At 43.7% G+C, this 25,200-nt stretch overlaps 1 protein-coding gene across 1 annotated transcript in view; it reads right to left on the reverse strand.

The window, feature by feature from the left end:
* LOC126092654 (neuropeptide FF receptor 1-like) overlaps positions 1–23,026 on the reverse strand; it is a 740,126-nt gene extending 717,100 nt beyond the window's left edge. Inside the window, exon 1 of the mRNA XM_049908376.1 lies at positions 22,746–23,026. Coding sequence (XP_049764333.1) covers positions 22,746–23,026 — 281 coding nt within the window. The remainder of the gene's footprint in view (positions 1–22,745) is intronic.
* Between the last annotated feature and the right edge of the window lie 2,174 nt (positions 23,027–25,200).

Consider the following 25,200-nt stretch of genomic DNA (forward strand, 5'->3'; position numbering starts at 1 on the left):
GAGTAACTGTAACTTAAATTCTTTGTCCCATTTGGAGGGAACAAAACTTACTGTATATAATTGTAATTTCTGAATGAATAATTTTTTGTAGAAATGTCAATATGTGCAAATGTTCTGTTTTATTTAAAATATTTGGTTGCTGGTATGTAAACTGCTGATCCTCACTTAGGGTTCTTAGTTATTGTGTATGTAAAAGTTGTTGTAGTTCCCCTCGGGAACGGAACTGTGTAGCGCGCGCAAATTGTGGTTGGCCTAGGTGGAAAAGGTGGGACTGATAGTCAGTCGGGGACGAGCTACGAGTCGGGGACGAGCTACGAATCTGTGCACTGCCATGTAAAAGATGCATATTGTGCTGGTTCCGAGAGAGGCTTTGTCTGCTACTTTCCAATGCCTCAGATGGATGGATAAATAGCTGGAACTATTCTGGAATTTGTATCTATCATCGCCACCAAGAAATGACAGAGTCCAGCAATTCTACCTGCAATTCCACCTACCAACATGCAGTTGCCACCACTTTGCGCAATCATTGCAACGTAATACTATTATGATGTACAGTGAAGGATCAGCTTAATGGACGTGCTAATGTGCTGAAATATAAGGTAATTTGTATCTGAATTTATGTACCTACCTTGATTTTTCTCCTCATCATAACACCTCTCAGGTTCCTCTCCGTTTGAGCTAAAGTGATATCCGAGTGTCCTTACTAAAAGAAATTAAAGCCTACAGTTTTGCTAATTAATGCCTCTTGAACTTAGTAAAAAGAAAGTTAAAGTTAATGTGGCAATAGAGTGAGTTAAAGTAAATGTTATTTGCTCAAAATAATTTTCCTATTAAAACTGCTATTTAAAGTGCTGTTGCTAACTTCAATATTAAAAGTTCTTAAGACTGAGGCTTATAAGGCAAATGATCACATTATTGTCTGTAGTAAATTCTAAAAGGTGAGTCAGTTTCTTGCAATTTGGTCAGTATTGTGTTTCGCTGTAGTAAAAGTGAGAAAGCTGCAGTTGTGAAACATTATATATTCATGTTTGCTAAGTGTTTGTGTATCTTGTGTATTAGAAGTGCATGTTAATAGTAATGTTATAAAGACCATTCACTTTACGTAAGCCTGAAAGTAATAGGGTGTTTCGGTATCTCTTATAATTTAGCAAATAGTTTGTGCTGCTCCAGTTGTTCAGAGTTCATTGCACTCGCGTGTGGCTAAGTCTAGGTTGTGTTTGTCCATTATAGTTACTTATACCTACTTTCATAAACGAGAACGTTAATCTTTCTCTTTCCTAATTAGGCTGGCGACCGTTTCCCTTATTCTATAAACAGGATAGCTAGCCAAAATTTTGTTTGTTACTATTCAAATATTTACGTAATTCTGACTTTCATTTCCGATAAGCCACCTCCGTTATGAAAAACACGGTCAACATAACAAAATTCCTCTCAGAGGGTAACACTGCTCTGTTGCTTTGTGCCATAGTTGCTTTTACAAAATAGTTTTATGTCACAACCTGTTTCTAGCATTGAGGTTATGGTACAGTAGTAGCAGACAGAAGTGTTATACACCTCTCCTGGGATTGTGACCAGATCGGTTGGACCCAAGACGACTGACAAACCGTGGCATTGGTCAGTTGAGACTCAGTTTTATAAGAGGTGATGGTAGGATTCGAGTCTGGCCAAGACCCAACGACACCATGCACCCAAGTAGTCAGAAATGCACGGCGCAAGCTGGTGATGGCTTCATAATGGTGTGGGATATTTTTACGTGGAATGGACTGACCTCCCGTCCAACTGATTCGATCACTGACTGGAAATTGTTATTTTCGACTACTTGGAGACTGTTTTCAGCCCTTCATGAACTTCATGTTCCCAAACAACGATAGAATTCTTATGGATGTCAATGCGCCATGTCACCGGAGCTCAGATGTCTACGATTGGTTTAAAGAACATTCTGGACAATTGAAGCGTGTGATGGGGCCACAGAAATTGCCGGACAAGAATCCCATCGAAGATTCACTGGCCATGCTTTCGAAATTATGGACAGCTGTAGAGGCAGCTTGGCTCATTATTTCTGCAGGAGGCTTCCCAGCGGCTCGTTGAATCCATGCTACATCGAACTGCCGTCATACGCCGGGAAACAACAGCTCCGACACGATATCACGAGGCATTCCGTGACTTTTGCTACATCAGTGTATTACACTTGTTTACGGGAGAAAGTTTTCTTACGTGTCATGTGTGATCCCCAACGAAGAATACACGATGAAAAGTATTTAAACCGACAAACTCTGGGAGGTTGTAGGGGACATCAAAACAAATATTTTTCCCTAATGTCATTTTTTCCTATGAGGAGTATTTAAACCGGTAGAGGAAGATTTCTCTGGCGGCAAATTAATTAAAACAACAAACACTTTTCCATTTTTTATGACCAAGAGACGACACATTAACACAACCCAGTTTCAATAACAGTAGATTTTCAAAAATGTCTCCATTGACACGTAAACAAAGGTTACCCTGTCGGATCATGTTCTGTCTCACACGGGCAAAAACATCAGGAATGTCCTGAATTTTCCCCACACAAAAAAGTGGGGATCGAGCAGGCCATGGTACAGTACCACCTCTGCCAATCCACGTGTCTGGGAACCGTCGGTCCAGGAATCGACGCACACGACGACTGAGATGTGCTGGCGCCCCATCATGTTGGAACCACATGCGTTGTCTTGTAGGGAGCGGGACGTTTTCTAGCAATTCTGGCAATGCTCTAGCGAGAAAATTGTAATAGTGCCTGCCATTTAATGGCCTAGGTAGCAGATACAGCCCAATTAAACAGTCCCCAACCACACATTAACGAATAACCGCACTTGATCAGCGCTAGTAACTGTCGCATGCGGGTTATCCTCACTCCAAACATGCAAATTGTGCATGTTGAAGATTCCGTCACTCCCGAACGTTGCTTCATCGGTAAACAACACAGAGGATGGAAATGTAGGATGCATTTCACACTGTTCCAGGTACCACTGCAAAAACTGTGCTCTGGATGGATAGTAAACCGGTTCCAGGTTGTGGACACGCTGGAAGTGAAATGGACGTAACAATTGCTCTCGAAGGACTGTTCTTACACTCGTCTGATTTATCCTCGATTTACGTGCAATTGCACGAGTGCTGATTGAAGGATCCCGCTCCACATGCTGCAAGACAGCTTCCTCAAATTGCAGCATTCTTACCGCGCGAAAGCGTCCTTGTCAAGGTAATCTGCTAAATGATCCAGTCTCACGCAGACAACACAGCAGCAAAGGTCGAAAATGCGGGCTACGCCGATTAGGATATTGTTGTTGATAAACCCGCTGTGCAGCTTGTCCCGCTGTGCACTACGTAGCGCACCAACCGTATCAGTGTTGTGTACTCACTCCAAGTATATCGCTCCATTAGTAAACAGAGACAATGTACTGCTACACTGGTGGACAGCAGTTTCCTACAACTGAATAGCGTAATACGGCCTCTAACAACTGAAGATCGTAATACGGCCTCTAACAACTGAAGTGTGTAATATGGCCTCCACCGGTTTAAATAATCCTCATAGGAAAAAATGACATTAGGGAAAAATATTTGTTTTGATGTCCCCTACAACTTCCCATGGTTTGTCGGTTTAAATACTTTTCACCCTGTATAATGAAGTTGATTCACGATATTTTTTTACTGTATGCGAATACGAAAAAAGGTAGGAAAGAAATCAATGATAATTGCTGGAGAACAATTTTCCTAAAGTGAAATGACCAATCAGATAATTTTGCAGCGATTAAAATTCAGCTTTAGGCAAAGATAGGAAGTGAACAATACAGATTACATAGAGGTAAGTTTTCATTTTTTTACGAAGAATTAGATGTAGGCGATTATCAATGATAAAATTTTAAAAAGCCAGAATTCATCAATACTTACGTTGCAATGTATGACCTATGGAATAGCCTCGAAGTTGCAATGTCAGAGAACTGACGTATGTTTCTGTACCTGTGGTTATCTGAAAACGACGAAACAAGTATTTTTCAGTAGAAGACGTTTTCTCGTACCATTAACCTAATTATACGAGACCCTAAGAAGAATATGTATTAATGGGCGAAGAAAATGTGTCACGATAAAAGCTATGGTGAAAGTTTAGAGAATAAATGTCTAAATAATGATCACTCAGAACCAGTGTATGGTTTCACCATCTCTCAACGCATTTGTCTGCTTATTGTCACGGCATTGTGGCGGGACGTGATGACAAACTATAACGTAACATTACAGTACGATCAATTCGCACCAGCTGAATCAATGATGCGAAGTTATCCGTCCAGATATTAGTTGATTTATCGAAAACGGAAGGGAAAAATGATACATGGAAGCTAAATACTAGAGTACTTCACATAATTGTGTAAACTACATATTGTGTGTGGCAATTGCAAAACACACTCGAAGTTTTCTATAGAGAACTAGGGAATGGGGTACTTTCAGTTGCTGTAATGAATATTGGGGGGCAACACTCCCCTCTCCTAGGCACCGTTTTCCGGCTGGTGCACTAAAGCACACCAAGGGACTGGAAAAAGAGCCAGCTTGTTAGTCTCTCTAAGAAGGATGGAGTTCAGATGCGTTGGCTGAAGCATATCTCACTGTCGGCAGTGTACATACTTCGTGGGATATACCTCCTGTTCGAGTGCGGTAAGTTTTCTGGAGACCGGATAAATCCTTAGTTTCAATAAGCACCGATCTAGTGAAATATAGTGCGCTGTGGTCGTACATCCAAGGGAAGCCAACAAAGAAGCTCAGTTTCATGCAGTGTTTTGTGCCTTCCAGAAATCCATAGATTCAGTTCCGCAGTGACATTTAGCGTCAAAATACGGGCACACACGAAATCTTAATGGATATGCGGTGAGATTAAATGCTCATCAGCGAATAAAAATTTATCCTGTTTAATAATATAGCTTGGTCAGAAATTATATCATCTTTAATAAGATGGCTTGGTCAGAAGCGGAAACCGCATCAGGCCTACTTCACAGTTGTGTTTTAGGACTGCTACTCCTCATGATATGCGTTGCTAAATAAAACGTTATGACCACTGCCCACCGCGAGGGTGAATGCGGCTTGGTGCCTTTGTGAGCACGAGACGCCGTAAAGTGGAGTTGGGAACAACCGAACGAAAGGAGTCGCATCAGTCGGTTGTAGTCTTATGCATCTGTGGGATTACTATACACTCGTTTCATTCGATGGAAAATGGGAGCAACCGAATGAGAACAGTCGATGCAGCTAGGGCTCTCAATTCTGACGAGGAGGAACTGCAAGTGCCTTGAACCTTCCTCTCACAAAATTAGCTTACTGGAAGAGAGGTCAAAATAAGCGGGCACGTATCTCGGTCAAAGTTATCCGGGTACTTTTTGTGCCTGTTAGTGAGTAAGTTGTTCAACCGAAGGAGTGGCACGATAGCTAGCATCATGGCTTCACTCTTTTGCGCCCCTTCTTCGAAGCCCGATTATTATTTTTGTTATCTAACTTCCCACGTCCGAAGAAGATAATTGTATGAATGTTTTGAAAAATATATTCAAATAACGTTGACATTATTCGTCTACTAATTGTACATATGGTGAATGAATTAAAAAGAATAAATAAATGAATGAGAAAATTGTATCAAATAGTTCTCGGTGAAATTCAAGGTATTGATTTATAACCCTCTGCAAGCTACAGTTCTCGATAAAGTGATCCTTTAAGCGCGATTTGCCCTAAAATTATGGCCAAAACATGAAATTCCCAGAAATGTTAAAACATTGCTTTCCGGAGTGAGATTTATAAGGAGAGATGTCACTGTGGTAAACTAGTTTTCGCGCAATGCTCGTGGTGTAAGAGATCTGTAAGATTCGAATGTTTCTACGATCAGCGCATCATTTCTTACATTCACTGTTAAGGAAATGAATATTCACAGGCATGTAGATAAACTGAAATAAACACAATTTCTACACGTAGCTAAAGCACTCCATAGTATGACTTGTTTCGCAGAATACTCCCACAATCATGTTAACAGTTACAGGAATGTTCAGACCTCATCGTAAATTTATTTAAACATCCATTTCAATTTTTACTATCATCATAATCAACTAGTGGGCAATACAAAATAAAGTACCATCTATATGCACAATATCAAAAGTACTTAAACAAATCTAGATAACACAGTAGGAAACTGTTCTTATAACATTCTCCTGGGGCACACTTTTTCTCATCTGCCTCAGATGCATGAACTCTTTTTTTTTTCTTTTCTTTTACCAGAGCGGAAGGAGAAAACAGAGTTCTAGATAACTTCTTTTAAATTAGGAAACTAGTAGTCAGCCGTACTGTTACTTCAGTCAGCTGCAGCAAGCGGCGCCTGGAAACAAAACGAGGTTTATTCTTCAATATAACATCTGTCTTCGTTATTTCCATTGTTATCCATAAAGTTGCTAATGGTACCTACGATCAGTTCCGCAAGTGCTATTGTTTCTACCCTTCCAACACTCAGATCAGATCACACCCCTTTTAAAATATGTCTGCTTGTGATGACTTAGCCAAGACGTTTGGCCACGTTACAATCAAAGGTAGGCACTTTGCTCCAAAGTGGTTGCCCCAACATCGCTCGGATATCGTATGATAGACACTTTCTTCCAAAAAACTGGAGAAAGATTACGTGGAATCTAAAGTACTGTTCTATACAGTGATACGGAAAAGATCGCCAGCATTAAGAGTGTGGAAATTAATGAGCATGCCATTTGCACAATTTATGAAATATCCCTACCATGAAAAGCAGATAGATATATGCAACAGTGTAGCTGAATAGCTGCAATTTAATAGAGATTTTTAGGGATAGGTGCGGATTTGAATGCGTAGTGTCAAGTATCCGAAACGATAGAAACCGCAGATAAGTTAGATTAAGTGAAATACAAATGAAAGTTCAACGCATTGAAATGAAATGACGTAAGTACTGAAGTACTGAAATCTCCTTGTAAAGACCAAAATAATGAAAAATATTAAAAAAACACCAACACATTTTGCAATGGGAGAACCCAAATATAGGGAACGTCAAACAATTCAAATATCTTGAAGAAAGGATCGGCAGAAATGCAGTCGAGAAAAGCTCAACAGACTCTAAGAGAAGCAAAATTGAACTTACCTACCAGCTTATCAAAAACACATGTAACAAATGTCCCTTTCATGGAATGCTAAAGTAAGCCATTATAGTAATCTAATGAAACGGGAATCCATGTGTGCAACCGAAATACTATCCATTACTAACCGTGGGGCAGTTGAAAGCCTGGTGATCAAAGAAAGGAAGATGCCAAGAAATTATTGGCTCCAGATTCCACGACAACAAACGAACCCACATCAGAATTAAAATCCTTTACCGAACTACCCAAATACTCTTAGACACAATGAGGGAAAGATGGACTTTTCATCTCAGAGGAGCACTTGAAACGTGCGTCCTCAACTATTTGCTGGATGTATTCCAGTCTCTGTCTTCCTCTACAGTTTATGCCGTCTACAGATCCCTCAAGTACCATGGAAGTCATTCCCTCATGTCTTAGCATATGTCCTCTCATCCTGTCCCTTCTCCTTATCAGTGTTTACCACATATTCCTTTCCTCTCCGATTCTGCGTATAACCTCGTCATTCCTACCTTATCAGTCCACCTAGTTTTCAAAATTCGTCTATAGCACCACATCTCAAATGCTTCGATTCTCTTTTGCCTTTTTTGCCATTGCTAATCTGCTTATGATGTCCTCCTTGCTCCGTCCGTCATTGGTTATTTTACTACCTAGGTAGCAGACTTCCTTAACTTCATCTACTTCGTGACCATCAATCCTGATGTTAAGTTTCTAGCTGTTCTCAATTCTACTACATCTAATTACCTTCATCTTTCTTCGATTTACTCTCAATCCATACTGTGTACTCATTATACTGTTCATTCCGTTCAGCAGATCATGTAATTCTTCTTCACTTTCACTCGGATAGCAATGTCATCAGAAAATCGTATCATTAATATCCTTTCACCTTGAATTTTAATTCCACTCCTCAACCTTACTTTTACTTCCAACAATGCTTCCTCAATCTATAGACTGAACAGTAGGGGCAAAAGGCTACATCCTTGTCATACACCCTTTTTAATACGAGGACTTCTATCTTGGTCGTCCACTCTTATTATTGTCTTTTGTCTGCTGTACAAATTGTATATGACACGTCTCTACCTATTGCTTACCCCTACTTCTTTTTAGAATTCCTTACATCTTGCATCATTTTACATTATCGAACGCTTTTTTCACTTCAACAAATCCTATGAACGTGTGTTGATCTTTCTTCCGTCTTGCTTCCATTATTACCTACAACGTCAGAATTGCCTCTCTCCTGCCTTTACCTTTCCTAAAGCCAAACTGATCTTCATCTAGCGCATCCTCAATTTTCTTTTCCATTCTTCTGTTTATTATTCTTGTAAGCAACTAGGATGCATGAGCTGTTAAGTCGATTGTTCGGTAATTCTCGCACTTGTCAGCTCTTGCCGTCTTCGAAATTGTGTGAATGATGCTTTTCCTAAAGTCAGATGGTATCTCACCAGACTCATACACTCTACACACCAATGTGAATTGTTGTTTTACTGCCATTTCCACCAATGATTTTAGAAATTCTGATGGAATGTTATCTATCCCTTCTGCCTTATTTGACCTTAAGTCGTCCAAAGCTCTTTTAAAGTCTGATTCTAATACTGGATCCCCTATCTCTTCTAAATCGACTCCTGTTTCTTCTTCTATCACATCAACAAATATTCCCCCTGATAGAGGCTTTCAATGTGTTCTTTCCACCTACTCGCTCTCTCCTCTGCATTTAACAGTGGAATTCCCGTGACACTCATAATATTACCACCCTTGCTCTTAATTTCACCGAAGGCTGTTTTTTCTTCCCTATATGCTGAGTCTGTCCTCCTGACAGTCATTTCTTTTTCGATGTGTTAACATTTTTCCTGCGGCTATTTCGTCTTAGCTTCCCTTCACTTCCTATTTATCTCATTCTTCAACGAATTGTATTTCTGTATTCCTGAGTTTCCCGGAACTTTTTGTTGTTCCTCCTTTCATCAATCAACTGAAGTATTTCTTCTGTTACCCATGGTTTCTTCACAGTTACCTCCTTTATACCTGTATTTTCCTTCCCAACTTCTGTGATGGCCCTTTTTAGAAATGTCCATTCCTCTTCAACTGTACTGCCTACTGAGCTATTCCTTATTTCTGTATCTATAGTCTTAGAGAACTTCAAAAGTATCTCGTCATTGTCAGCCGGAGTGGCCGAGCGGTTCTATGCGATACAGTCTGGAACCGCGCGACCACTACGGTCGCAGGTTCGAATCCTCCCTCGGACATGGATGTGTGTGATGTTCTTAGGTTAGTTAGGTTTAAGTAGTTCTAAGTTCTGGAGGACTAATGACCTCAGAAGTTAAGTCCCATAGTGCTTAGAGCCATTTGAACCATTTTTATCTCGTCATTCCTTAGTTCTTCCGTATCCCACTTGTTCGGGTATTGTTTCTTCCTGACTAATGTCTTAAACTTCAGCCTACTCTTCATCACTACTATATTGTGAGCTGAGTCTTTATCTGCTCCTGTGAACGCCTAACAATCCAGTATCTCATTTCGGAATTTCTGTCTGACCATGATGTAATGTGACTGATATCTTCCCGTATCACCCCGGTTTTTGCAAGCATACCTCCTCTTGTGATTCCCTAACAGAGTATTCACTATTACTAGCTGAAACTTGTTACAGAACTCAGTCTTTCTCCACTCTCATTCATTGTACCAAGCCCATATTCTCCTGTAACCTTCCCCTACAACTGCATTCCAGTCCCCCATGACTATTAGATTTTCATCCTCCTTTACATACTGTATTACCCTTTCAATATCCTCATACACTTTCTCTATCTCTTCATCTTCAGCTTGTGACGTTGGCATTTATAGCTAAAGTATCGTTGTCGGTGTTGATTCGCTGTCGATTCTGATGAGAACGACCCTCTCGCGGAACTGTTAACAGAAACACACTCTCTGTTCTACCCTCGTACTCATAATGAACCCTACTCCTGTTACACCATTTTCTGCTGCTGTCGATATTACCCTATAGTCATCTGACCAGAAATCCTTGTCTTCCTTCCAATCCACTTCATAGAAATACACAATAATAATAATAATAATAATAAAACAAAAAAAGAGAGGTTCCAACCCAACACGAAAACTAAAGAAACAATCCGAATCTGTGAATAAATGAAAGCAAAATGAAAAAGAATAAAACAATACTGGCCTAACAGGCAAACAAAATTAAAAACTGATTCATTTAATTTATCCCAAAGCCGGGTGAAACGAAAGAACAAGAGGAATTTAAAAATCTGCATATCTGATAGGGAACATACCAAGAAAAGCAACGAAGAATAATATCACAGCAAAAAATGATGTGTACTTGCTGATGGTAGTGAGGAGGCTCCAGTACCATTGTCTGAGATTGAGGACACCGTAACATCGAAACGAGATATTTTTCTTATACTATCGAAAGGGAAACCTTTACAACAGTGCAGTTAATTTACGGTGTCTGATGGTCCAGAGTTGCGCCGGTACCCTAATTAGCTTCGTAACGACGGGCTGTCACGTTAATGAAGTTAATTATTGGTTTAATCTCTTTGAATCCCAAAAGCCATGTAGCCCCCTTGTGTAGCAATTACGATGGATCCCACAGTCTACAGAGAAGGCACATTGACCGCCTATCGGGAGAGTTACAGCACCAGTGCCCGCATCTCGTGGTCGTGCGGTAGCGTTCTCGCTTCTCACGCCCGGGTTCCCGGGTTCGATTACCGGCGGGGTCAGGGATTTTCTCTGCCTCGTGATGGCTGGGTGTTGTGTGCTGTCCTTAGGTTAGTTAGGTTTAAGTAGTTCTAAGTTCTAGGGGACTGGTGACCAAAGATGTTAAGTCCCATAGTGCTCAGAGCCATACAGCACCAGCATGCTTCAACGAACACCGTCATCTGCAGCTTAGCCCCTCGTAAATACAAAACTACCGAAGTTCCAAAATATTCAATTATTCCAACGCAATATCTATTACCTGACTAGCTTCTTACGTTCTTACTGTCGATTACAAATGTACCTCTACTTAAAGTAACATAGCATATTACTTATATGTTTCTTCAAGAGGGAAACCATGGCCCAGTGTTGCATAGCGTTATATTTTCAGTAGAATAAACATAGCTGCTTGCTACGTTAATCTACATAATAGAGATTTTAGTAATCCCGTCACCCAGATTGTTCGCTAACTATATTGTTACACGGTTTTTCCCCTGTGACTTGTGGTGTATTTTTCGGCCTCCAATTGAGATTAGGGCCCTTTTACGATCTGTAAAGGATGGTCTTCGTTTGCGTAAACGCATTACCTACCATATTCTGTTCAGTTGTGCCACTGAAAGGGACATGTATTTGTGTTAAACCGATACTTTTCGCAGTTGAATATCGAAGTTTAAGACCAGCTCACTCAGATTTAGGCCACACGCATCATGTTCAGAGCCCTGCATGATCAACTGATAATTTATGTCAAAACAACAGAACTAAATCAATAAGTACATTACTATTCTTTTTTAATGCGCAGGTCGGCAGGTACATGCTTGTGCAGAAAAATGTCTTTGCAGATGAGTGGGAAGGACAAACCTAAAATGTTCTGTTACAGCATTAGTTGTGTACTGACTGACGCAGTAACGGCTGTTAAATATCTAAGACGGAACACTGCAAAGCGATATGAACTGGAACGAGCACGCAAGGATTGTAATAGGGAAAGGGGATTGGTCGACACCGCTTATTGGGAGAATTCTAGGTAAGTTTGTTTCATCTGTAGGAGAGACCACCTGTAGTAGACTAGTACGACCCATTCTTGGGTAATGCTCTAGTATTTGAGATCCCCAGTTAGTCGCATTAAAGGAAGACAACGAAGCAATTCCGAGCCGGATAGCTGGATTTGTTAGCGGTAGCCTCGATGAACACGCAGGATTGCAGAGATGCCCAATGAACTCAAGAGAAAATCCCAGGAGGGATAACGATGTTCTTTTCGTGGAACACTATTAAGAAAATTTAGAGAGCCAATATTTGAAGCTGACAGCATAAAGATTGCCGCCAATGTACTTATCGCGGAAGAAGGTAAGAGAAATAGGGCAACTACGAAGAATTACATACAATCGTTCTTTCCTTGCTGCGTTTGAGAGTGAAACCGGAAAGGAAATGGCTAGCAGCCCTTCCGCTGCTGTGGACGTGCACACGCGTCCTGCAACATCATTCCGCAGATGCTGCGGACGTGTACACAACTGCCCATTAAAATTGCAACACCACATAGATGACGTGCTACAAACGCAAAATTTAACCGACAAGAACAATATGCTGTGATATGCTAATGATTAGCTTTTCAGGGCATTCACACAAGATAGGCACCGGTGGCGACACCTAAAACGTGCTGACATGAGGAAAGTTTCCAACCGATTTCTCATACACAAACAGCAGTTCACCGGCGTTGCCTGGTGAAACGTTGTTGTGATGCCTCGTGTAAGGAGGAGAAACGTGTACCATCAAGTTTCCGCCTTTGATAAAGGTCGGATTGTAGCCTATAGCGACTGCAGTTTATCGTATCGCGACATTGCTGCTGGCGTTGGTTGAGATCCAATGAATGTTAGCAGAATATGGAATCGATGTGTTCAGGAGGGTAATACGGAACGCCCTGCTGGATCCTAACTGCCTCGTATCACTATCAGTCGAGATGACAGGCATCATATACGCATGGCTGTAACGGATCGTGCAGCCATGTCTCGATCCCTGAGTCAACAGATGGGGACGTTTGCAAGACAACAACCATCTTCACAAACAGTTCGACGAAGTTTGCAGCAGTATGGACTATCAGCTCGGAGACCATGGCTGCGGCTACCATTGACGCTGCACCACAGACAGGAGCGCCTGCGATGATGTACTCAACGACGAACCTGGGTGCTCGAATGGCAAAACGTCATTATTTGTTATTAATCCAAGTTCTGTTTACAGCATTACGATGGTCGCAACCGTGATTGGCGACATCGCGGTGAACGCACATTGGAAGCGTGTATTCGTCATCGCCATACTGGCGTGTCACCAGGCGTGATGGAGTGGGGTGCCATTGGTTACAAGTCTCGCTCACCTCTTGTCCGCACTGGCGGCACTTTGAACAGTGGACGTTACATTTCAGATGTGTTACGACCCGTGGCTCTACCCTTCATTCGATGCCTGCGAAACCCTACATTTCAGAAGGATAATGCACGACCGCATGTTGCAGGTCCTGTACGGGCCTTTCTGGATACAGAAAATGTTGGACTGCTGCCCTGGCCAGCACATTCTCCAGATCTCTCACCAATTGAAAACGTCTGGTCAATGGTGGCCGAGCAACTGGCTCGTCACAATGCGCCAGTCTCTACTCTTGATGAACTGTAGTATCATGTTGAAGCTGCATGGGCAGCTGTACCTGTACACGCCATCCAAGCTGTTTGACTCAATGCCCAGGCGTATCAAGGCATATATTACGGCCAGAGGTGGTTGTTCTGGGTACTGATGTCTCAGGATCTATGCACCCAAATTGCGTGAAAATGTAATCACATGTCAGTTCTAGTATAATACACTCCTGGAAATTGAAATAAGAACACAGTGAATTCATTGTCCCACGAAGGGGAAACTTTATTGACACATTCCTGGGGTCAGATACATCACATGATCACACTGACAGAACCACAGGCACATAGACACAGGCAACAGAGCATGCACAATGTCGGCACTAGTACAGTGTATATCCACCTTTCGCAGCAATGCAGGCTGCTATTCTCCCATCGAGACGATCGTAGAGATGCTGGATGTAGTCCTGTGGAACGGCTTGCCATGCCATTTCCACCTGGCGCTTCAGTTGGACCAGCGTTCGTGCTGGACGTGCAGACCGCGTGAGACGACGCTTCATCCAGTCCCAAACATGCTCAATGGGGGACAGATCCGGAGATCTTGCTGGCCAGGGTAGTTGACTTACACCTTCTAGAGCACGTTGGGTGGCACGGGATACATGCGGACGTGCATTGTCCTGTTGGAACAGCAAGTTCCCTTGCCGGTCTAGGAATGGTAGAACGAAGGGTTCGATGACGGTTTGGATGTACCGTGCACTATTGAGTGTCCCCTCGACGATCACCAGTGGTGTACGGCCAGTGTAGGAGATCGCTCCCCACACCATGATGCCGGGTGTTGGCCCTGTGTGCCTCAGTCGTATGCAGTCCTGATTGTGGCGCTCACCTGCACGGCGCCAAACACGCATACGACCATCATTGGCACCAAGGCAGAAGCGACTCTCATCGCTGAAGACGACACGTCTCCATTCGTCCCTCCATTCACGCCTGTCGCGACACCACTGGAGGCGGGCTGCACGATGTTGGGGCGTGAGCGGAAGACGGCCTAACGGTGTGCGGGACCGTAGCCCAGCTTCATGGAGACGGTTGCGAATGGTCCTCTCCGATACCCCAGGAGCAACAGTGTCTCTAATTTGCTGGGAAGTGGCGGTGCGGTCCCCTACGGCACTGCGTAGGATCCTACGGTCTTGGCGTGCATCCGTGCGTCGCTGTGGTCCGGTCCCAGGTCGACGGGCACGTGCACCTTCCGCCGACCACTGGCGACAACATCGATGTACTGTGGAGACCTCACGCCCCACGTGTTGAGCAATTCGGCGGTACGTCCACCCGGCCTCCCGCATGCCCACTATACACCCTCGCTCAAAGTCCGTCAACTGCACATACGGTTCACGTCCACGCAGTCGCGGCATGCTACCAGTGTTAAAGACTGCGATGGAGCTCCGTATGCCACGGCAAACTGGCTGACAGTGACGGCGGCGGTGCACAAATGCTGCGCAGCTAGCGCCATTCGACGGCCAACACCGCGGTTCCTGGTGTGTCCGCTGTGCCGTGCGTGTGATCATTGCTTGTATAGCCCTCTCGCAGTGTCCGGAGCAAGTATGGTGGGTCTGACACACCGGTGTCAATGTGTTCTTTTTTCCATTTCCAGGAGTGTATATTTGTCCAATGAATACCCTTTTATCATCTGCAATTATTCTTGGTGTAGCAACATTAATGGCTGGTAGTGTATTAGGATGATGTTCCTAAGTTATTAATAAATGGCAGTCGGTGAAATGAGAAAAGTGAGAATTTCGATAACATCTGATTCCTTCCATGCCATGGGACTGTACCCAGCGCGTTGTGGCTTTCTATTTTGTTCCATCGTCTTTATCTGATTCTGCGAGGAGCGTGATGAAAAGTAACGCTTCCGAATTTCTTAGTCTATTGTCCATATAGACTGACGTATTACTCGGTCGACTTTTCCACTTCAGATGGCTCGTGGCGCGTAACATCGCAATGTGCAACGTAACTATGTTGGTGCATGAGAAACAGCGTGCTGTAGTCGAGTTTCACGAATTCGAAGAGTTCGTCCACCCACGGTGCACCCTCTTCTTCAGCACGATAATACCAGACCACACACGAATGCTGCGACGTCTACAAAAATTCGACGCCTAGGCTTCACTGTCATCAGGCATCTTTCATACGGTCCCTATTTGGCCCCATCCGATTTTCATATGTTTCCAAGACTTAAATAATTCCATCTAGGACTTCTATCTGATAGTGACGAAGCGATGCCAGCAGAGGTGAGGTTGTGGCTCTGTTGATGGTGTCAAATATTCTGTAGTGGCGGTAGCAGCAACCTAGTCTCTCTTTGGGAACAATGTGTTCGTCGCCAGGGTGACTATGTGGAGAAATAAATATGTAGATATGAAGCAAAAGATTTCGCTCTTTTCCTAAGAACAACGTTCCAAAAAATTCTTCGTCAAGCATAAATATGCAGAATGTTAATAACATTCTTTTTTTGCAAAGCTTCAGAATTTTCACATAAAAAATTAGGAAGCATTACTATTCATCACGCTCTCGTATGCGGACAACAGCGCACGATCTTCTCGGTATCGAACAGGCCATTGCAATCCAAAGTTCGAATGTAATGATACCATGATGCAAGAAGGACGTGGGAATCGGGAAAACAAAAGACCAGAATCTCAATCAAGGCAGTCGACGATTGACGGATTCCTTTGACACCTGATATTGTCGTAAATAATGCGGAATACCAATGCAAATCTTTGGCATGATGTCCAGGGGTTCAGTTGGACGGTGGGTAACATTTCGGCCTGGTTTCATATACGAATGCTGGATGTCTCTGGTCGCTTTCCAAGGTAATTTCAGGACTGTGCGGTATCCAGCCCTCCGGTCAATAATTCGGTGATCTATTTGCCATTCAAGACGATAACACCACCTCTCAAACTTCTTCTTCGAGGATGCAGGAAACCATCAAATGGAACGGCCTTTGCTATCCTCTGAGATGGCGAGATCAGTTGAAACTTTAGGTGCATTTCTGCAGAAGTCCTCCTCAAACGCTTGTTGACCTCAGGAGGCTACTTTTGACAAGCTGGATAAACTTGTGTAGCAACTCCAATATCTTTTGGACAACGTGCCATACGGGCTCTAAATATGTTACAGTGAATTTGGTAGAGATACACAAAATTGAATTTTATCCAGCAGAACGTTCTAACTACAGGGTGTTTCAAAAATGACCGGTATATTTGAAACGGCAATAAAAACTAAACGAGCAGCGATAGAAATACACCGTTTGTTGCAATTTGCTTGGGACAACAGTACATTTTCAGGCAGACAAACTTTCGAAATTACAGTAGTTACAATTTTCAACAACAGATGGCGCTGCGGTCTGGGAAACTCTATAGTACGATATTTTCCACATATCCACCATGCGTAGCAATAATATGGCGTAGTCTCTGAATGAAATTACCCGAAACCTTTCACAACGTGTCTGGCGGAACGGCTTCACATGCAGATGAGATGTACTGCTTCAGCTGTTCAATTGTTTCTGGATTCTGGCGGTACACCTGGTCTTTCAAGCGTCCCCACAGAAAGAAGTCACAGGGGTTCATGTATGACGAATAGGGAGGCCAATCCACGCCGCCTCCTGTATGTTTCGGATAGCCCAAAGCAATCACACGATCATCGAAATATTCATTCAGGAAATTAAAGACGTCGGCCGTGCGATGTGGCCGGGCACCATCTTGCATAAACCACGAGGTGTTCGCAGTGTCGTCTAAGGCAGTTTGTACCGCCACAAATTCACGAAGAATGTCCAGATAGCGTGATGCAGTAATCGTTTCCGATCTGAAAAATGGGCCAATGATTCCTTTGGACGAAATGGCGGCCCAGACCAGTACTTTTTGAGGATGCAGGGACGATGGGACTGCAACATGGGGCTTTTCGGTTCCCCATATGCACCAGTTCTGTTTATTGACGAAGCCGTCCAGGTAAAAATAAGCTTCGTCAGTAAACCAAATGCTGCCCACATGCATATCGTCGTCATCTATCCTGTGCACTATATCGTTAGCGAATGTCTCTCGTGCAGCAATGCTAGCGGCGCTGAGGGGTTGCCGCATTTGAATTTTGTATGGATAGAGGTGTAAACTCTGGCGCATGAGACGATACGTGGACGTTGGCGTAATTTGGACCGCAGCTGCAACACGGCGAACGGAAACCCGAGGCCGCCGTTGGATCACCTGCTGCACTAGCTGCGCGTTGTCCTCTGTGGTTGCCGTACGCAGTCGCCCTACCTTTCGAGCACGTTCATCCGTCACGTTCCCAGTCCGTTGAAATTTTTCAAACAGATCCTTTATTGTATCGCTTTTCGGTCCTTTGGTTACATTAAACCTCCGTTGAAAACTTCGTCTTGTTGCAACAACACTGTGTTCTAGGCGGTGGAATTCCTACACCAGAAAAATCCTCTGTTCTAAGAAATAAACCATGTTGTCTACAGCACACTTGCACGTTGTGAACAGCACACGCTTACAGCAGAAAGACGACGTACAGAATGGCGCACCCACAGACTGCGTTGTCTTCTATATCTTTCACATCACTTGCAGCGCCATCTGTTGTTGAAAATTGTAACTACTGTAATTTCGAAAGTTTGTCCGCCTGAAAATGTACTGTTGTCCCAAGCATATTGCAACAAACGGTGTATTTCTATCGCTGCTCGTTTAGTTTTTATTGCCGTTTCAAATATACCGATCATTTTTGAAACACCCTGTATGTTTTACACTGATGCGCAAAACTGTGCCTTCGTTGTAGTTATTATTTTACTTTTACTTCGCAAGTAAAATTTTCATTCTGTAAGGAGGAAGTTAAATGAAAACCTGCTACAACGTGACCAAGGAATGGTTCCATTCAAACGTAATCGCCACATTCCTGTTTCGTAGAACGATATCGGCCGCTGATGGATCTACAACTGCACCCAGTCTCGCACTCTTCGTACGACTGAAACCATCGTCCAAGTATATCTTTCTTCAGGTAGTCAAAGATGTGAAAATCACATGGTCAAAGATCCGGGCTGTACGGAGGATGTTGCAGTGTTTCCCAACCAAATCACTGAAGCGTAGCTTTCGTCCGATTGGCAGTGTCGGGTGGGCGTTATCGTGCTACAGGATGATTTCGTCCGACAGGATTCCATGGGATTTTGACTTTATGACGCGTCATAATTTTTGAAAGGAGTATTCATTGCGCTGCGCGCTGATGTGGATCCACGCTCAAGGGACTCGATGAGCAGTGGTCCTGTGGCGGACGAAATACGGCATGTTCCCGTTGTTCGCTTTGCCATTTGTCTTTGGGCTGCCAGAATGCTACAGGACGGATTCGTCCTGGTGCACGATTACGTAGGCCCGCACACTGCCAGTCGGGCGAAGGCTGTGCTTTGGCGATTTGGGTGGCAAACACTGCAACATCCTCCGTACAGCCCGGATCTTTCACCATATGATTTTCATATCTTTGGCGACCTGAAGAAAGACATGCGTCGACGTCGGTTTTAGCCGGACGAGGAAGTGCAACAGTGGCTGCGCTGACTGATCCGTCAGAGGTCGACCGCGTTCTAAGAAACAAGTATTGACTGTGGTGTCACCGCCACACTTGCTAGGTGGTAGCCTTTAAATCGGCCGCGGTGCGCTAGTATGCGTCGGACCCGCGTGTCGCCACTATCAGTGATTGCAGACCGAGCGCCGCCACACGGCAGGTCTAGAGAGACGTCCTAGCACTCACCCCAATTGTTCATTCGACATTGCTAGCGATGGTTCACTGACAAATTACGCTCTCATTTGCCGAGACGATAGTTAGCATAGCCTTCAGCTACGTCATTTGCTACGACCTAGCAAGGCGCCATTATCATTTGCTATTTATCTTGTGATGCCTGTACCGTCAGACCGATGTTCACCAGTTATGGATTAAAGTTAAGTATTCCAACAGCTACGACTTTTTTTGATAAAGTCTAACTTCCTTAAATGCTTCAGACCTCACACCAGCCTGCGTGAGCTTAAACGCGTGCCTTTCGGCTTCCTCATAGTGGTTTGGCTGTCTTGCCAAGTCACAACATTGACCATTCTGTCTCGCAGTGGACTAAACAACGCGTGTGGTGATTGACATTGGGCGGGTTATCGGTTTTCATTTGACTGCCCCTCGTAGTTTCTTAGGCATTATTCTTTTATTTCCTGCCTAACTTGCGTGTGGCCGCAGATATCCAGCCGGTGGGAACCTCTTATCGGGCTGGTGAGGTGTTTTGGACTTACATAGTTTCCCACACAAAAGGATTCAGAAGTTCCTTCTGTCACTTTCTGAGGTTTTCGCTTTACCCAACACTTTTTAATAAAGGTTTAAAATTTTTACTCTTATTTAGATTTTACATAATTCTGGTCAAGTGTCTAACACTCTCAATTTGCGAAGTTTAAAGAAATGGGGGAAGCAGTATAACCATAGGTTATGCAACTATTGAACTGTGCATTCGGTTGCGGTGCTTTTATCTAACAATTTATTACGTGTAATGACACACTTTGTTAAGGAAATATTTATATTTCCTCTTGGTAGGCCCATGATATCGTCATGTTTATATATCTTATCAAAAAATGGTTCAAATGCCTCTAAGCACTATGGGACTTAACATCTTAGGTCATCAGTCCTCTAGACTTAGAACTACTTAAACCTAACTAACCTAAGGACATCACACACATCCATGCTCGAAGCAGGATTCGAACCAGCAACCGTAGCAGCAGCGTGGTTCGGGACACATTGTAATTCTCTTCATTTCACGCAGTAGACGAGCAGAAGCTTTTGGGTTGCGAGGAGGCCAACTGTTCACAATAGCAAGAGTTGGGGAGAAATCCATTGACTGGTAACTGCCGACAGAATACCGACCCCTGGCAGGCAACTTTATCTTTTGATGTCTTGCCTCAGAGGCCGAACGATCGACGCTCGCTACTTTTACAATGGCAGGCGACTGTTTTCTCGCGAAAGTCTCACGTTTTTGGCAGGAACCGCACACAACACCCCAATTCTGATATTCCGTTGCCACGCATCGAAGGAAGACTTCCCGTGCAAAGCTCTGGGGGACGCTATTGTAGGCTGCTCGACTGTTACATCAGCACACATTTGTTGTCACTGTCAAGATTTGGCGCAGAGGAATGTTATTGGCCCCTACGTTGATGCAGTACCATGTTACTGAGCACCGCAGGAATCGGTCGTGTGTTTTGCCGCCCTTGCTGCGAAGTAATTTCATCTGCAGTTTCACCTGTCCAGTCATCCGGACAAACTTTTTTTTTTTTTTCACGCTCGCGCTTGGATTGGTCTGCAAAGCGGAGCATTTGTTCCTTGCAGCGCAGCCGACAAGGAGCAGCAGATGTCACCAGCACGCCGCCCTGTGCCCTACTTTCGATAATATTCGCAGCCCCGGCGTGAAGAGTTTCAGTTGGTTTTTTCAGCAGCCCTAAATTAGAACTGAGCTTTCTCAGCGGTGACATCCATAAAACCACTTTCCCTCCCTAGGTGATATCGTGGTACTGAATTCGATTACACACTAGCTTATCGATTACACATTTCACATTTTCTCTTTGTTTCCCCTTCCCGCAGTAGAGAAGCATATTACATTTCATGCATTGTCATGTGTACTAGGTTCTTGTTAACACCTCTATCAAGTGAGAACTGTTTGAATGTTTGGGTTACGATAATGTACATGATTGTTCCTTGTGCAAATTCATGAACAATTTTGTGTTTCACTCAAAGAAAAGAATGTAATGGTAAATTTTTAGAACGGCACTTAGCTGTTAAACAGTCACAGTTACCAGAATCCATCCCCACCATCATTTTTCGGCGGGAACTGTGATCAATTAATTTAATGAATAAATTATATGAGAAACTAGCCATTCCAAGTAGGATTTATGTAGATCCCTCTACACACCTTTTGTACTGGGTGATTCAAAAAGATACCACAACTTTAGGAATTTAAAACTCTGCAACGACAAAAGGCGGAGCTAAGCACTATCTGTCGGCGAATTAAGAGAGCTATAAAGTTTCATTTAGTTGTACATTTGTTCGCTTGAGGCGCTGTTGACTAGGCGGCAGCGTCAGTTGATGCTAAGATGGCGACCGCTCAACAGAAAGCTTTTTGTGTTATTGAGTACGGCAGAAGTGAATCGACGACAGTTGTTCAGCGTGCATTTCGAACGAAGTATGGTGTTAAGCCTCCTGATAGGTGGTGTATTAAACGTTGGTATAAACAGTTTACAGAGAATGGGTGTTTGTGCAAAGGGAAAAGTTTTCTTCGAAGGTGCTACTGTAACTGGACTACAGTATCTGGAGATGTTAGAGAATTGGCTGTTCCCTCAGCTCGAACAAGAAGCACAACAATTCATATTTCAGCAGGATGGAGCGCCACCACATTGGCACTTATCTGTCCGTAACTACCTGAACGTCAACTACCCAAGGCGATGGATCGGCCGCCTGGCAGCCCGTGACAGAGCACTTCATCACTGGCCTCCAAGAAGCCCTGATCTTACCCCCTGCGATTTTTTCTTATGGGGGTATGTTAAGGATATGGTGTTTCGTTCACCTCTCCCAGCCACCATTGATGATTTGAAACGAGAAATAACAGCAGCTATCCAAACTGTTACGCCTGATGTGCTACAGAGAGTGTGGAACGAGTTGGAGTATCGGGTTGATATTGCTCGAGTGTCTGGAGGGGGCCATATTGAACATCTCTAAACTTGTTTTCCAGTGAAAAAAAACCTTTTTAAATACTCTTTGTAATGATGTATAACAGAAGGTTATATTATGTTTCTTTCATTAAATACACATTTTTAAAGTTGTGGTATTCTTTTTGAATCACCCTGTATATTCAATACAGACGCACTTGTTTGTGATTTGCATAACAACATGATTCTGCTCCCTGACTTGCATATCAGTTTATCAGTTTAAGGGTACCACGACAGCAAACACTCCACTAGTTTCCAATACTTTTGTCTAGCCCCACCGCCCCCCTTCCCCATATACTGTAGTAAAACTGAATGATTCTTTTCAAAACATTCGTAAGTTACAATATACCGCATTTTTCGGTGTTGATTACTGTACAAATATTCAGTTGTAAAATCGAGTGAAAAAAGGGCGACAGAGAAATCTTAAGTACTCACAGTGTCGTTACGCTGTTCACACACATTGCTGTCTTCATTAATATGCAAAGATGCAGTTTTCGCGCAGTGTTGTTACCAGAGGGAGGGTCACAGGTGGCAGAGATTTGCGAGTGCGGTCCGCTTACCTGCGCATGTAGTGATACTTGACGACGACGATAATGACGAGCGTGTTGGCGATGGCGGCCAGCAGGAAGAGCGGCACGTAGCAGGCGATGAGCAGGATGTGCTGCGGCTCGTGGTACGTGAACTGCTGCTGGAACCACGTGTTCAGCACGCACTGCGTCTCCGCCTCCGAGATGGTGTTCACCGTGCTGCTGTTCGAGTCGCGCGTCGCTCGCGACAGCCTGCACACAGCACACGAGTGGTGACCTGAAGGTGTGCCACATCGTCGAAACGTCAAATGCATGTGCACTAAAATAATGCACATTATTACGATGATGCAAACCTTTCCCACCTTTAGTACGCAAGATGCTTAACATACACTACTGGCCATTAAAACTGCTACATCACGAATATGACGTGCTACAGACGCGAAATTCAACCGACAGGAAGAAGATGCTGTGATATGAAAATGATTTAACTTTTCAGAACTTTCACACAAGATTCACGCCGGTGGCGACACCTACAACCTGCTGACATGAGGAAAGTTTCCAACCTATTTCTCATACAAAAACAGTAGTTGACCGGCGTTGCCTGGCGAAACGATGTTGTAATGCCTCGTGTAAGGAGGAGAAATGCCTACCATCACGTTTCCGCCTTTGATGAAGGTCGGATTGTAGCCTATCGCGATTGCGGTTTATCGTATCGCGACATTGCTGCTCGCGTTGGTCGAGATCCAATGACTGTTAGCAGAATATGGAATCCGAGGGTTCAGGAGGGTAACACGGAACGCCGTGCTGGATCCCAACGGCCTCATATCACTAGCAGTCGAGATGACAGGCATCTTATCCGCATGGCTGTAACTGATCGTGCAGCCACGTCTCGATCCCTGAGTCACAGATGGGGACGTTTGCAAGTCAACAACCATCTGCACCAACACTTCGACGACGTTTGCAGCAGCATGGACTATCAGCTCGGAGACCATGGCTGCGGTTACCCTTGACGCTGCATCACAAACAGGAGCGCCTGCGATGGTGTACTCAACGACGAACCTGGGTGCACGAATGGCAAAACGTCATTTTTTTTCGGATGAATCCAGGTTCTGTTTACTGCATCATGAAGTCCGTAGCCGTGTTTGGCGACATCGTGGTGACCGCACATTGGATGCGTCTGTTCTTCATCGCCATACTGGTGTATTACCCTGCGTGATGGTATGGAGTGCCATTGGTTACACGTCTCGGTCACCTCTTGTTCGCATTGACTGCCCTTTGAAAAGTGGTCGTTACATTTCAGATGTGTTACGACCTGTGGTTCTACCCTTCATTCGATCCCTACCAAAACCCTACATTTCAGCATGATAATGCAGGACTGCATGTTGCAGATCCTGTACGGGCCTTTCTGCATACAGAAAATGTTCGACTGCTGCTCTGGCCAGCACATTCTCCAGATCTCACACCAATTGAAAACGTCTGGTCAACGGTGGCCGAGCAACTGGCTCGTCACAATACGCCAGTCACTACTCTGGATGGACTGTGGTATCGTGCTGAAGCTACATGGGCAGCTGTACCTGTACACGCCATCCAAGCTGTTTGACTCAATGCCCAGGGGTATCAAGGCCGTTATTTCGGCCAGAGGTGGTTGTTCTGGGTACTGATTTCTCAGGATCTATGCACCCAAATTGCGTGAAAATGTAATCACATGTCAGTTCTAGTATAATATACTTGTCCAATGAATACCCGTTTATCATCATGCAATTAATCTTGGTGTAGCAATTTTAATGGCTAGTAGTGTATTAGGATGATGTTATTAATAAATGGCAGTCGGTGAAATGAAAAAAGTGAGAATTTCGATAACATCTGATTCCTTCCATGTCATGGGACTGTACCCAGCGCGTGTTGGCTTCCTGTTTTGTTCTATCGTCTTAATCTGATTCTGCATAGCGTGGCCACGGAAGCGTGATTCAGTAGAATGAAGAGGTGTTTCATCTTTACCATTCGAGCGAAGACTCAGGCATGTACGACGTCATTCCGAAACCAATTCCTCCAGTTTTGTGTGTGTTGACATTAAGCGTTCTAGCCAGGTTATGTTGATGCAGTACTATATATTTTTTATATTCCGCTGCCAATTTCGTTCCCGTGCGACGAATAGCAGCAGAATCGAAACGGTCCAAAATAGTAAGTGACATAGTGTTGAGTATAACACAATGTGACACTAAATTTCCCACTGCTGGACAAATTTCACCAATTAAAATCCTTAGATGCTTGATAAAGCTGTACGGGGAGGATCCAATAGTGTTACTTGAGACAGATTTCATTTAAAGCTGACGGAATGGATTGTGGATACACTGATAAAGGTATCTTTCGGAAATGTTGCTGCATTACTCCTTAGACATATCCGCAAGAAGTAATAAGCTAATTTCTTTTATTTTAATTTATTCATTAGTTACTTCTAAAAACGTGACGAAACCACACGACAAAACTA

The sequence above is a fragment of the Schistocerca cancellata genome, chromosome 7 (assembly GCF_023864275.1).
Source record: "Schistocerca cancellata isolate TAMUIC-IGC-003103 chromosome 7, iqSchCanc2.1, whole genome shotgun sequence".
In the NCBI taxonomy this organism is placed as follows: domain Eukaryota; kingdom Metazoa; phylum Arthropoda; class Insecta; order Orthoptera; family Acrididae; genus Schistocerca; species Schistocerca cancellata.